General features: G+C 37.0%; 1 protein-coding gene across 3 annotated transcripts in view; it reads right to left on the bottom strand.

Moving 5' to 3' along the window:
• The window catches only part of LOC127653934 (RNA-binding protein 6-like), a 32,274-nt gene that overhangs the window by 9,625 nt on the left and 7,627 nt on the right, over positions 1-15,022 (bottom strand). For all 3 annotated transcript variants that reach the window (XM_052140802.1, XM_052140803.1, XM_052140804.1), the window contains 8 exons: positions 14,854-14,925; positions 14,421-14,715; positions 14,064-14,221; positions 5,961-6,061; positions 2,079-2,142; positions 1,883-1,976; positions 1,687-1,751; positions 1,216-1,345 (listed from right to left, as the gene is read on the bottom strand). In XM_052140802.1, the coding sequence (XP_051996762.1) occupies positions 1,216-1,345; positions 1,687-1,751; positions 1,883-1,976; positions 2,079-2,142; positions 5,961-6,061; positions 14,064-14,221; positions 14,421-14,715; positions 14,854-14,925 (979 nt within the window). The remainder of the gene's footprint in view (positions 1-1,215; positions 1,346-1,686; positions 1,752-1,882; positions 1,977-2,078; positions 2,143-5,960; positions 6,062-14,063; positions 14,222-14,420; positions 14,716-14,853; positions 14,926-15,022) is intronic.

The raw sequence follows: 15,022 nt of genomic DNA, 5'->3' as shown, positions 1-15,022 counted from the left end.
CAAATGTTCAGCTTTAGCTACTCTCACATGCATGAGCTTATTTTCTCTGTGTATGGATATGACATCAACACGCATGGGTGAATGTCATATATACGGTATGCAATTTCCTGCTAAATCCATCCAGACAGCTCCAAAATATTCATAATATAATATTATTATTATTATTATTATAGGTTTATCAAAGTGTTTTTGGGTAAAGTAAATACATAAATACCTTTGGGTCTTGTGTCCTAAATATTTCCATTGAAGCATCATGTTAAATGCATCGAAATTCAAATGAATTAACTAGGGATGTGCAGGGTTACTGTTTTTAACATTTCGTTAACCACAAGGTTTCACAAACGGATAATAGTTTTATTGTCAAGAGTCGAAAGAACGTTTATTGTGATGGAATTTTCTCAAACACTGCTCAAAATAGCAAAGTGCACCATGAGCTATTAGCCTAAATAGCACAATACATAGATCTTTAAATTATTATATCTCACATTAAACACTGCCTGTATATGCGCTCTGCCTGGCCACATTCATATTTCCATGAGGGAGTGAACACAAGTTGTCACGTGCGTGGAGTTAACACTGCTGCAGTTAAATAGCCTCTTCAGGGTGCTTTGATTTTTAAACATTTTAAAAATCAAAATGGCACTGAATTTGTCTATTTATTTTATGTAAATATGAACACCAGAGCAATAGGGAACAACAAAAGGGAAAAGCCAAAGCAAACTGGAATCATGTTTACTGGTTTAACAGTCACATGAAGTCCTCTTGCAATCTGAACTTCTTCAGGAAGTAGCAGGTATATAGTGAATCGTTTATAAAAATTAATGTTGTTTTTAACTTTATTTGGCATCTAAAAATGTGGCAATCTTGCAAAGATGCTGAAAGGAAAAGTGAGATTCAGCGCAAGTCAAAGTAGACTGTCCAACGCGTGTTAACAGTATATAGATAAACAGCACAGACGAACAGAAAAGCATGTTTTGAACAGCCCTAACTCACCGTTAACTTTAAAAACTGATGGTTTGTCAGAACTTGACGAGTTTGGGTCGGGTTGAAGACCTCTATTGCACATGTAGAATAAACGAATAGTGATTTTGGCATTCGAATAGTGCCACGTCGAGCGGTTCATCAAATGATGACTATCCGTGCACATCCCTACTCACATGAAACATTACCAACTGCTCCACAAAATCAGTTGCTTTAAATTGACTAGTGTTGTACCGTAGATGAAAGCATCAGGGGTATCTGCAGGAAGAGGTCCAGGGAGAGCAGGTTCAGGTATAGCTGCAGTCTGGTGCTCTGCTTTATGGACTGGCTGCGCCATTGCTGTTGTCTCAGAATACATAATGTCCTACACACAGCCAGAGAGTTAGTTACAGTCCAAAACCAATAGCTTTGCAGGCTTAAAGGAATAGTCCATGCAAAAATGAAAATTCTATCATAATTTATTTACACTCATGGAAGATGTGTGCATGTCTCACCATTCACTTTCAATGCATGTTTTTCCATAAAAGGAAAGTGAATGGTGACTGAGACAGTCTTTCTGCCTAACAACTACCATTATGTTCCATCGAAGCAAGTCGTTTTGAAAAATATGATGGTATGTAAATTATGACAGAATTTTCATTTTTGGGTAAATTGCACTTCAAGTCTTAAGTCACATTTCTTTGTGCTTATATAAAAGAAATTCACCTGAGCTAAGCTTGAACTCGGAATAGCAACTGAGGTCAAGTTGGTGTCTACTCCCATCGCATCACCTGCACAAAATTCCAGAAAACAAACACATGAATACATTTGCTTCAAGAGAGCTCAAATAAGTAAACGTATAATATAGGTCACAATAATATATCACAATTAGCGAACACTGCTATAGTTGGAGAATATATACCTTGCATGGCAGGTGCGATGCCCATAGCTGTATGAGGCTGAGGATAGTATTGCTGCTGTGGATATTGATTTTGTGGTTTTTGTTGCTGTTGTTGCTAGAACAAGTTAAATTGACAAAAGAAAAGCTTTATTTCTGAAAATAAGGGAAAACAAATTCTCAGACTTTTGCCATCAGCTTCTATTATACACTGACCTACCATCATTAAGTCTGGAGGGAAACCCAGGAGAGAAGTGTTTGCCTTATCATTCTCCCTCCTATAACTGTAGAAATAAATAGAATGATATTACACATTGACCTCAAAAGGACAGTTTACCCAAAAATGAAATGAAAAGAGAGGGAAAAAAAAAAAAAATATCAGTCATCAGTTCTTTCTTCTGAATTTTTTATTTATTTTTTGCAAGAAAAGTTGTCTAGGTGTGCTGCAAATTACCTCACTTTATTTCCACAGAGCAGTTCATTGTGACCACAACTCAGCAAACTATACATCTGTGATTAAAACTTAAAATAATATAAAAACACATTCACCTCAAACCATGATTTATATTTATATCATGGTTATCAGATTATACGTTCACTGCATGTTTAGATGGATACTTGCCTGACGGTAAATGGAAAGGTGGTTACATATAGTCACCTTCCTAAAATAATGTCTCAAGTCATTTTATCAGGTTTTTCAGAAAACACAAAAAACTGAACCATATATCATGAGATGATTTAGGCAAAAAAATAATTTGTCAAAAAAATGACATGGGACATTATTTTAGGAAGGTGACGATATATAGCCTATATATTATTTTTTGATCACTTCATTATTTTAATAGCTTTTTCGTTTGGAGTGCAACTGGAATTTCTAAATGTGTTTGATTCAAGTTTTTCATTTTTTAAAAAAAGACATTTAATTTTCAATGCAAAATCACTAAAGCAAGAATATTTACCGATCCCTCAGCTGGGGGGTTCCCAATAGAATTGGATATTGCGATATATCAACTCATTAAAAAAAAGAAATGTCCTCTCACTTTCAGCAAACTTAACATGTGTAAATATTTGTATGAAATATAAAAAGATTCAACAAGACATGGAATAAAGTGTCCACTGAACAAAGGGGGTCAAAATAAAAAGTAACAGTCAGTATCTGGTGTAAGTACTGCAGTGCATCTCCTCCATATGGACTGCACCAGATTTGCCCGTTCTTGCTGTGAGATGTTACCCCACTCTTCCACCAAGGCACTTGGACATTCTGGGGGGAATGGCCCTAGCCCTCCCCCTCCCCCTCCGATCCAACATGTCCCAGACGTGCTCAATGGGAATGAGATCTGGGTTCTCCGCTGGCCATGGCAGAACACTTACAATTCTGTCTTACAATTGTCATGCTGGAGGGTCAATTCAGGATGAGCCTGCAGGAAGGGTACCACATGAGGGAGGAGGATGCCTTCTCTATAACGCACAGCATTGAGATTGCTGCAACAAGCTCAGTCCGATGATGATGTGACACACCGCCCCAGACCATGACGGACCCTCCAAATCAATCGTTACACCTCGGTGTAACTCTCATTCCTTCAATGATAAACGCGAGCCCGGCCATCACCCCTGGTGAGTCTAAACTTTTTAGCCAGTCCTTTCTGGTCCAGCGAAGGTGTGTTTGTGCCCATAGGCGATATTGTTGCCGGTGATGTCTGGTAAGGACCTGCCTTCAGGGTTTGTACAGATTCTTCAAAAGTTAATTTCAAGGACTTTAAGCACTTTAATTTGTTTTCAAGGACTAAGCTTGTGATATCATTAAACAAATTATTTTTGTTAATTTTAAATAAAAATATTTTAACCATTCAAGTGAATAACTGGGTCCGTAAACAGTAGTCCATATGACTCGTGCAGTTTCATGTTTTCTAAACAGATTTATGTGAGGAACTGACCTAAATTGCAAATGGGTCATACTCAAAATAATGTCCAACTTACATAATATTGAAAATTTCCATTCAGTTCAGTTTTTGCCTATAAACACGGAGGGTAAATATTTTGTAGCATGTTGACATAATTTTTTTAACAACTTGGCCGTGGTCGTTTTATTATTTAATTTTGTTTTACGAATGAAGCAAGTTAACACTAATAAGGGTTAAATGGGGTACAACACCAAATATTTTTGTGTGAAAACATTAGTTAAAATATGAATGAATAACTTAAAGGGTAACTAAACACCTGCTCAGAGTCTGACTCCACCCACTAGAAATATTTGAAAACGCTGGAAAAGTGGGCAGACCCCGGCGGGGATAGAGGGAACGAACCGAGTGCGGGGCTGAGCGGGGGCACCTGAGACTCGTAGTGACGGATTAATTGACAGCTGCTGTCAGACTCTGTTATTATTATTCCTCACACGGTCGCAAGATGACATGTACATGAATCTGGCATGGTGAGCTGGAACCTGCTTACGTCAGCTGTCACCGCTTACGTCACGAAGTACCGCAACAGCCAATAGGAAAATTCAACTGCAGTAGCCACCGTTCAACCTGAAGAGGGCAGCACTCAGACGTTTTTACACCATATAGTGTAGAATTAAAACACTTTATACACAAATGTCAAAACAATTACTTGAATCAATGACCAGTACTAATAAAGCCCCATGCTTACAGATCATTAACTAAAAAAAGTTGGTTTAGGGTTTAGTTACCCTTTAACATGCTGGGGGGGAAAAAAAAAAAAATCACTATATGCATATTTAAGCAGCCTCTGAAGTTTAACCTTATTTATTTTCCACAACTTTTTGTATTATATATATATATATATATATAAATGAAAAGGTTTTAACATTGAGAACACCAATAACATGAAATCAAGGGACAAACTTTCATTTTAAATTATTAAAATGAATAATAATAGTTTTGTTTTGATTTTTGCACACATGTTCGGCCTTGCACTAATGCTTTTATTAAAAAGAAGTACAAAATAAATACATAAATAACTTCACATGTAATAGAAGTGAAGGAACGAAATCCTCCAGCAACGGTCTAGTTGTCTGTCATGTTTTTCCGAAACGTCATTTATTAAATGATTAAAGCAACGTATTTTAAAATGTTTATAATTCAAGAACGTTTTAAGCACCTCTTGGAAAAATGGCTATTATCAAGGGTTATCCAGGACTTAAATTTGAAAAAGCCAAATTCAAGCACATCAGGCACAGAGTCAGTAGAAAAGTCTATTTAGTGTCCTAAGTTTTTATAATTGGGACCTCAATTGCCTACCTAATCTGTTAGTGTCTTGTCAACTGTTCCACAGCTGCATGTTCATTAATTGTTTATGGTTCATTGAACAAGCATGGAAACATTGTTTAAACCCTTTACAATAAGATCTGTAAAGTTATTTGGATTTTTACAAAATTATCTTTAAAATACAGCGTCCTGAAAAAGGTAAATTTCTATTTTTGCAGAGTTATATATATATATATATATATATACGTGATGGGAACAAAACAAATGTATTCACACACAATGCATTTACCTGGCATAGAATGTTGCCCTTCACAACTGTTGTAAAGCCATCTTTCAAACAGTAGAACAATACACATTTTAACTGCACGCAATTTTGTTTTTCAGTTTCATTAGAATTCTTTGTTAAAACAGAAAAAATAAAGTTCAAAGTTTGAAATCAAGGTCTCTTGCTTTATTGTGTAGGCTTAACTCTAACCCTGCTTAAAGAAAATTATCCCATAGTACCACCTAGCCTCCAACCAACGGTAATACCGGTGTTCGTCGGTTTCTTGCGGGGTTTTTTTTCTGTGACCAAATGTCTAATCAAAACTTGTTCGACCAAAACTCTTCTCATTGACTAACGTTTGGTCGACAATTAGAGGGCAGCCATAGAAAAAATATTTAATGAAAGTGAATGGTTACTGAGGTTATGCTGCCTAAAATGTCCTTTAGTGTTCCATGAAAGAAAAAGTTGGAACAGCACAAGGATGTGTAAATGACAATTCAAATTTTTGTGTGAACCGTCCCTTTAAATTTGTGCTCCGTAAACTGATAGCAGCATACTCATATGTATTATAACATTATAAGTAATGTTGACTATGTAACTGACTTAGACTTACTTCTGGTTCTTCAGAGGCTTGGCTACCTCAGCATATACTCTGACCCCATCAATCATGATTGGACGGGGTTTGGTGAGCAGCTCCACCAATCGGGTCACATGCTGTTGGGGAGGGGGGGGTTAGTGAGAGGTAACATTACTGAATGGACAGACACCTATATAATTCATATATCCAAAAGATTGTGGCAGTTACCATTAGGGATGTAACGGTCCACCGATTTGGACCGATGCATCTTATTATTTGATAGATGTAATGTCAATGATTCGACGCTTAAACATCAGTGTTTATTTTTAAAGACGCTTATGGAGCAAAATTCATGACTCAAGTCTATAAAGCATAAAAGCATGCTGAATTGCTCTAATCCCAAAAATAAATGCATTGAATTTACAGTGCTTGCATTTTGGGAGGATAAAATATAACATGGTTGTATTTTTAAGCATTGAATATTTTATTAACTAAATTTCATTACTAAAAATCAAACAATATATACCTTCCAAAGCTCCTTTCCAAAATATTTAGTTCATTTGAAAATACCATATATATTTTTCGACAGGTAAAATTCAGCCGTTCTATTTCGCTTAACAAAATTTGCTTGCTCAAATTCGGTTGGAAATTCAACCTTCCACATGCGGGAACTGCAGGAAAAGCAGCACAGTACCAATGCACAATCTCAGCCTGGTGCCATTTGTTCTCACGAGTAGGTAGTGGAATGCTAATGGGTGTTGGGACTGCTGAAGACCAAAGCTACAGGTAGAGAACAGCCGTGTACATTTGTATTTCAATTTGAAAAGAAATGAGCAGAAACAAGAAAATTCAATAAAATAAATAAAATAAAGATTACACGAATGAAACATAAATTAAGCCTAAATCAATACACGAAAAAAAGGAAAGAACGTTTGCAATTTCGCATGTAGAGAACGGTCTTAAGAGCAAAGGCCCATAGAGATAAACAATTGATAAAATAAAAACAGAACTTGCTTTTATTGTTGATTTGTCCATCTTTGAGAAAACCAGATGCAAATTTAGTACAGCTTTTATTTTTATTTGTGGTTTATAATTTCAATAGAATTAAGTGAAATATTTTTGGGTATGGATTATGATTAGCACTGACGACATGTCACCCATTGAAAACAGTTCATTTTAAAATTAGGTTTCATTTAGCCATTTAAATTTAACCTAGCAAGTCTATTTGTGCACTGATATGCTCCCAAGTCCTGGCTTTCAAATCATATTTCTTTGAGGTTTTCGAAGGTACATGTAGTTTGGGAATTTTAATAACATGTATTCTTTTCTTCCATGTTTTTCAGCAATCTAATAGGAGCTCAGTTAATTGTTGTACGATAGGCTGTGAATAATAACCCTTTCAATGACTGCTGCAGTCTCAGAAAAAAAAAAAAAAAAAAAATGTATTACCTCTCACGGCACCATAAGAGCTGCGCACATGAAAGTGGCAGGATATTGGGTGCACAAGCACCGCTTGCCCGCTGCCTCAGTGCTGCTAGCAAAACTGCCGCATTCTGCATGCCTCTCATTGAAAATGAACTAGATACTCGTAAATCTAACGTTCTAAAGGCTTGCTAGTGTGTAAAGGCATTTAGAATGTTCGCTTTGACTCGACCAGTCTAGATAGCTTCAAGCTGTCATGGCGCATTGCGCACCCGGTGTAGACAGCAAACATTGATTATACCAGACAATTGACCAGAAGTCTAAAAAAAGGACAGGGTCAAGTAAAAGAGGATGCGGTTAGCCCATTACTGCTCATATGTGGCTGTTGTTTGTGTGTTGGATGTTAAGTAGCCCACTTTGATAAAAACAAAACGTGATCAATTATCTGCTGAGCAGAACCGATTTGGTGAGAAGCATGACACTACTCATTTTTATTCACCAAAATCATATACATTTTTTTTTTTCTTATTTGAAATGAAAACTATTGTCTAACTACATTTTCTAACAGGAATATGATTATCATGCGAAATATTTTGCATGCGACAAAATGCTGTTTATTTTTATTTGCAAACTATTCGTATATTCTGGCAGATTTGATTGGGTAGACCAGCTGTCAATCTGGGTTGACCAGTGCTGCTCGTCATAACATTATTATATTTGTGCATAACTTTATAAACATTTGTAATTTACCTCCCTGGAAATATTTAAAGCTATTTTAATACTAATTCATTACATAATTGCATTTTGTTTTGCAATAGTTTTAACGATTGTGTATTTATTTTACACAGTCAATGCTTCGTTCATCAGGTGTGCATTTATGTTCATTTGTAATGTTTAATTTTCACAAATTTCTCTGTGGGTTGAGATGAAAGCTTCCAGTATGAATGAACACCGTGAAGGCCGTATAGGCCGTATAGTGACATTAATTGAATATAACTCGCCTTGTTATTGCAAAAAAGGAGACATGTGGAACCTGTGCTTTAGAGGCATTCACCAATCGAGAGGTTGACATTGACATTTTTCTGCTCTCTCTGATTGTATTTTATATATTTATCCAATATATATATATATAAAATGTATCGGAAATTAACGGTCTTGAACCGCTCTTAAGTCCATTACTTGCAATTTAAACGTAGCTTTCTGGCATCTTTCACAGTTTATCAAAGATAATGGGACATTTAATACATTGAAATGGTTTACAATGACTTTCCAATTATCATAATCCAGAGGATAAAAAAAAAAAAATAAATACATTTTTTTTTTAAAAAAAATCGCTATGAAATCAATAGGCAGTCTCCACAGTCTGCACATGCAACGTGATAGGTCTAAATTTACAAGACACATAATAGAGTACAATGCTATATTAGCCTTCATTGATAGACAACTGTAATGACAATAGAAAGACGATATGTTATTAACCATTTTATATAAGACATGATAAATATATGTAAATATGGTTTTTAATAATTAAAATATGGTTAAGGAGATTAGAGCTAGAATGTGCAATGAGAGATTCCCTCTCTTTCATCCACCAATGGCTGGCTTGCCTATAGTCTTTTTACAAGGCAGTAACTAATTGCATGATGCATCATTTCTTTAATTAAATTCTGTAATAGTTAGGTAATACATTTTGGCACCTCGACAAGATTACATACAACTGCATGTTTGTCAGTATTTCCACATTCTTTTCATGTTGAGAAGGCAAACTTCTGGATATACTGGCCAAAGTGATCAGCACCTTTGGACTGGACAGCTCCAGTAACGAAGCAATTAAGTTTATAATGAGCTATATATACACGTGCTGGTTTGGGAAATTAGTGACATTTGTTAAGATGATCCTTAAAGCTTAAGTTTACGCATTTGGCAGACAATTTTATCCAAAGCGAATTACAGAGCCCTTATTACAGGGACAATCCCCCCGGAGCAACCTGGAGTTAAGTGCCTTGCTCAAGGACACAATGGTGGTGGCTGTGGGGATAGAACCAGTGACCTTCTGATTACCAGTTTACCAGTTATGTGGTTTAGACCACCACCACCACCACTCCAGTTGCAACGTTATTGGGAAACCCAGCCCTTGTCTATTAGATCTGTAGGATTACTCCAGAGCACTCGTAAATCTATGAGCATTTTCAAGTACTAAAGTTATGATGGCTTTGGGAAACAGGAGGCAAAACTAAGATGAATCTTAAGATGTATTCTACGATCTGGGCTTACAATGCTTTTGTGAAATGAGGCCCATAGCTGCACAATGCGCTCACATCTGCAATTAAAAACTTGCAATTAGAAATTTGAACCCAGCGAGAGATAAGCTTTGAGTCTATCTTGGAAAATCCACACATGTAGCAAATTGACAGAGTTGCAAAAAAGAAAAAAAAAAAAAAAAAAAAAAATTGTCTGATGTCTATTTTGCCATCGCAAAGTCTCGGACAGGTCTTCTGGGTGAAAAAAGAAATGTAATTGAGACATAAAAATTTTATACAAATTCAAATAATCTAAAAAATAAACCATATATTGATTTCTAATATACTGAAATCTTCATTTGCAAAAGTCAAAGCTCAGTTTTCAGCTTTTATAATGTTAGATAAAAAGAATTTCCTGGGACAGGCTCCAGTACCTTCACGACCTTACATAGGATAAGTGGAAATAAATTAAGGTGTATTTTTTTTACAAAACATATATATATATATATATATATCATTTTGTTATGTTACAGCCTATTCCTAAATGGATTAAATTCAATATTTTCTTCAACATTCAACAAACAATACCCCATAATGACAACATGAAAGAGGTTTGTTTGAAATCTTTGCAAATTTATAAAAAATTAAAAACTGAGGTCCAGAGCGCTCTGGAGCAGGTTTTCTTCAAGGTTGTATCTGTACATTGTGGCATTCATCTTTACTTCGATCCTGACTAGTCTCCCAGTTCCTGCCGCTGAAAAACATCCCAACAGCATGATGCTTCCACCACCATGCTTCACTGTAGGGATGGTATTGGCCAGGTGATGAGCAGAGCCTGGTTTCCTCCAGACATGATGCTTGCCATTCAGGCCAAAAAGTTCAATCTTTTGTTTCTCATGGCCTGAGAGTCCTTCAGGTGCCTTTTGGCAAACTCCAGGCAGGCTGTCATGATGCCCTTTACTCCACCAATACATGCCTGATTGGTGGAGTGTGGCAGAGATGTTTGTTCTTCTGGAAGGTTCTCCTCTCTCCAAAGAGAAACCCTGGAGCTCTTTCAAAATGACCATCGGGATCTTGGTCACCTCCATGACTAAGGCCCTTCTCCCCCGATCTCTCAGTTTGGCTGGGCGGCCAGCTCTAGGAAGAGTCCTGGTAGTTCCAAACTTCTTCCATTAACGGATGGAGGCCATTGTGCTCATTGGGACCTTCAATGCTGTAGAACTTTTCTGTAACCTTCCTCAGATCTGTGCCTCGATATAATCCTGTCTCGGAGGTCTACAGACAATTCCTTGGACTTCATGGCTTGGTTTGGTCTCTGACATGCACTGTTCACTGTGGGACCTTATATAGACAGGTGTGTGCCTTTCCAAATCATGTCCAATCAACTGAATTTACCACAGGTGGACTCCAATCAAGTTGTAGAAACATCTCAAGGAAGATCAGTGGAAACAGGATGCACCTGAGCTCAATTTTGAGTGTCATGGCAAAGGCTGTGAATACTTAAGTACATGTGATTTTTATTTTTTTATTTTTAATAAATTTGCAAAGATTACAAACTAACTTCTTTCACCTTGTCATTATGGGCTATTGTTTGTAGGATTTAGAGGAAAATAATGAATTTAATCAATTTTGGAATAAGGCTGTGACATAAAATGTGGAAAAATGTAAGGGCTGTGAATTCTTTCCGTATGCGTATGTATGTATGCGTGTATGTATGAGTGTGTGTGTATATATATAAAACGAGATCGCTCCTTATAACATAGCTCCTGTATTGAAGCATTTAAGTTCTATCCGGTCCAATGCTGAAACCTTAGCCAATATGTCCAGGAGTTTATCTTCTCAACGTGGCAATGCAGAAAAACAGACAATCTTGTTGAAATCCCCTTTTCTCCCCATTTGGAATGCCCAATTCCCACTACTTAGTAGGTCCTCGTGGTGGCGTGGTTACTCACCTCAATCCAGGTGGCTGAGACTCTGCTTCTGAGACAGTCAATCCACGCATTTTATCATGTGGCTCACAGTGCATGGCACCGCTGGAGACTCACAGCACTGGAGGCTCATGCTACTCTCCACAATCCACGCACGGTTTACCACACGTTCCACTGAGAGCAAGAACCACTAATTGCTACCATGAAGAGGTTACTCCATGCGACTACCCTACCTAGCAACTGGGCCAATTCGGTTGCTTGGAAGACCTGGCTGAAATAACTCAGCACACCCTGGATTCGAAATTGCGACTCCAGAGGTGGTAGTCAGCATCAATACTCGCTGTGCTACCCAGGCCCCCCAAGACACCAAATGTTTTTAATTAAATTAAATAATGATGACATAGGTAAAACTGTATTTCAGATTGATGCTCACCTTTATAGAGATTAATGATAGAAATGTATGTGAACGCATATTAAGTGTCTCTAATGTTGCCAAATGTTTTATTCTTTTGCTGGAAACTGAATGCACACGGTATTGTAATTTTTCAATTTCATAAAATGCATCACATTTATTTTCCTAAATTAAGTTTTCGAATCAGTGAATGTAAAACCTGGTGTAGTACTTTGTCATTTAGCACAAATTATCCCTTCATTTACCTGTGCATTTTGGAAAATATGTAACATTCCAAAATAATTTAGTCACATTTTATATCAATCCTTATATTTGGATATATTAACAGGCCTACCAACTCCATTGATAGAGTCATTAATTTGTTTAAGCTAATAAATTCATTATAATGCAACAGGGGCTAAATAGAAAATAGATTTAACACAAAAATGGTTACATTTGTGAATGTCAATTATTGTTAAAGTTACGAAAAAAATTTGCTTTTTTGCTCTTTAGTTCTTAAACACAGTTTTCCCTTGACACACCCAAAGTCTCGTTTCTGGCTATTGCTTTCCAATGATCCAAATATATCAATACAAGTTATTAAACGTTCCTTATTCTCTGAGAAAACAGTGAAAATGTGAGAATGATACAGTTAAGTTGCACTAATGACTTTAGAGTGGTTCAAAGATCAATTTACTACTTTGATACGTTTTGGGAAACGCACTGAAGAGATACTAACATTCTACTTAGTGCCTTGGGAAACCCAGCCATGGACAAATAAGTGAAATGAGACCAAAAAAAAAAAAAAAAACGTTTCCTACTCAGGACTGGTCACCCAACTACATTATACATACCGCCTACCTACACAGCAATCAGCGCTTCAAACATCTGAGTTATGTAATAACCTGGACAAAGTATCCGCATTGTTTTGATAACATTTTTAATAGCCAATGCATTCCACATACTGGTCTGCGCTTCACTACAACGTAAATGCATCTGTTCCGCACGATCCAATGCCTTTTGATAGAGATTTTGATAGCTGACAGCTAAATAAAACAGGCTATGTGTCTAAGTAGTAGGCTAAGAAATTTGGAATACAGATGTGAGTGATATCAATAGGCTATATCTAAAACAGACAACTAATATTTCTCTGGTACGTGTAGGTTGCAGAATCCACGCCTATGCAGAAAAATGTTGGCATGAATACCTGTCTGTAGACCCTTCCCTAACTAGTACGGTTTGGGTCACAGGCATTCCTTAATCCGGTTGCTTAATGAGAGAGAGAGATAATATGCAGTTGCATTAAAAGTTGAGCAGTGGTGGATAATTATTCTGTTGCATGGCATTAAGGAACTGATGATGACGCGGGTTGACCAATCAGTGAAAAGGTGTGTTTCATGCCCACCCACATGTGCAAATTAAATATGTATCCAATTTCTCCCCATGAACACTTTTGAAAAACATTCCATCAAAAAGTACATGGCTGTTCTCTACCTGTAGATTTGGACTTAAGCAGTCAACACCCGATCGCATTGCACCACCTACTGGTGAGAATGAATAGCACCAGGTTGAGATTGTGCATCGGTAGACTGCTGCTTTTCCTGCAACTCTTGGATGTGGAAGGTTGAATTCCCAACCGAATTTGAACCACTGAATTTGAGGAAGTGAATTTTGGTAAGCGAAACAGAATGGGCTGAATTTTACCTGTCGAAAAATCTATATAATATTTTCAAATGAACTGAATATTTTGGAAACAAACTTTGGAAGACGAATATTTGTTTAACCTGTTGATATGCAATGTAGTGTTTTCCTCATTCCATAAGGCAATGAGCTGTCATCAAACAATTGTTGGTCATGTGTTTGACTTAAATTGCCTTGATTTGCAGTTTTCAGAGAGCTCAAAATATTCAAATAATAAATATGTTTGTATTTGTGAGATAATAAAAGTAACTGATTGAGTAAAATAGGCACATAATATCGTAATATTGATTGCAGGCCCCTGAATCGTGGTAGACTTTGAGGTATCAGCGAACATAAGATCGCTGGCTAAGAGAATCGTAATTCTCTTAATAAATCGCTCAATAAGATTGTATTGTGATGAAACTTGTGATTTACACCCCTAGTTACCATCATACCATTAAATGGCAGCACATCATACCTCATGCGAGTCCATATCGACAAAGCAGAAGCATTTGGATCCAGGTGACTTCCCTTTGACCAGTCGGACATTACGTTCATCCAGGTAGGCAAACCGATCAAGCGCCTGCAGTATGGTCTCCATAGTAGTGGTGGGCAGTATGTTCTTAATGATCATTGCTAAAAGTAATAGAGTTGTAAAATATAAAAAATTTGCTTTAAGCATCTAATGTGGGAAAATAACTTAAGTCACAACATTTTGCACTGGATGCTGAAAAGGAAAAAGCTGGCTGACACACTATTCTATTTGCATTGTTAACTTTCTGGCATGGCTTTCCTTTAAGAAAAGAGTATCCATAGTTACAAGCTCCTCGCTTACTCTTGCTCTCCTTGAAGATTGGATCAGAGTGCTGCAGGTTTTGTCGTGATGTTCTCCGACTGCCCAATTCCTCCGTTTTTTGCTCTGCCTCCTGTTGTCGTAACTGTTGGTCCACTTGTTGTTGCCATGCTTCAGGAGTTAAGTTGGAGCTCCTCTGCCAAACACCTTGAGAGACTGGGTCCTGTACAGGCTTAGCAAAGGGTTCCTCCTTTACTCCAAGTGGTGGTTGTGGGACTGGATTGGGTAACAAACCATCCTCGCTGGCTGAGGCAGCATTAACTGGTGGTTCATGATGCTGATATGCAAATGACAGAAATTGTATTACATTTATGGATTTCAATCACAATAAGGAGCAGGTTTCATCGCTTTTATATCAATTATAGCTCTTGGAGCTAGCTAATATTCAGCATACTCTACAAAGGAAGAAACTAACCTGTTCTTTTAGGTTTTTGTCAGGCTGGATATATTTCAGCAGAGCAGTCTTGTCACCAACCTTAACAGAGCCCTGGAAAACAGAAAGAGAGTAAGCATCTCAATGATAAAGGACAGCAATTCCCCACAAAAACAAATCAAACAAAAACATGGAAAAAGTGTTTCCAAAA

The sequence above is a fragment of the Xyrauchen texanus genome, chromosome 13 (assembly GCF_025860055.1).
Source record: "Xyrauchen texanus isolate HMW12.3.18 chromosome 13, RBS_HiC_50CHRs, whole genome shotgun sequence".
Classification (NCBI taxonomy): Eukaryota; Metazoa; Chordata; class Actinopteri; order Cypriniformes; family Catostomidae; genus Xyrauchen; species Xyrauchen texanus.
The sequence above is the reverse complement of the archived record's forward strand: the minus strand, read 5'-3'. Positions and strand labels throughout refer to the sequence as shown.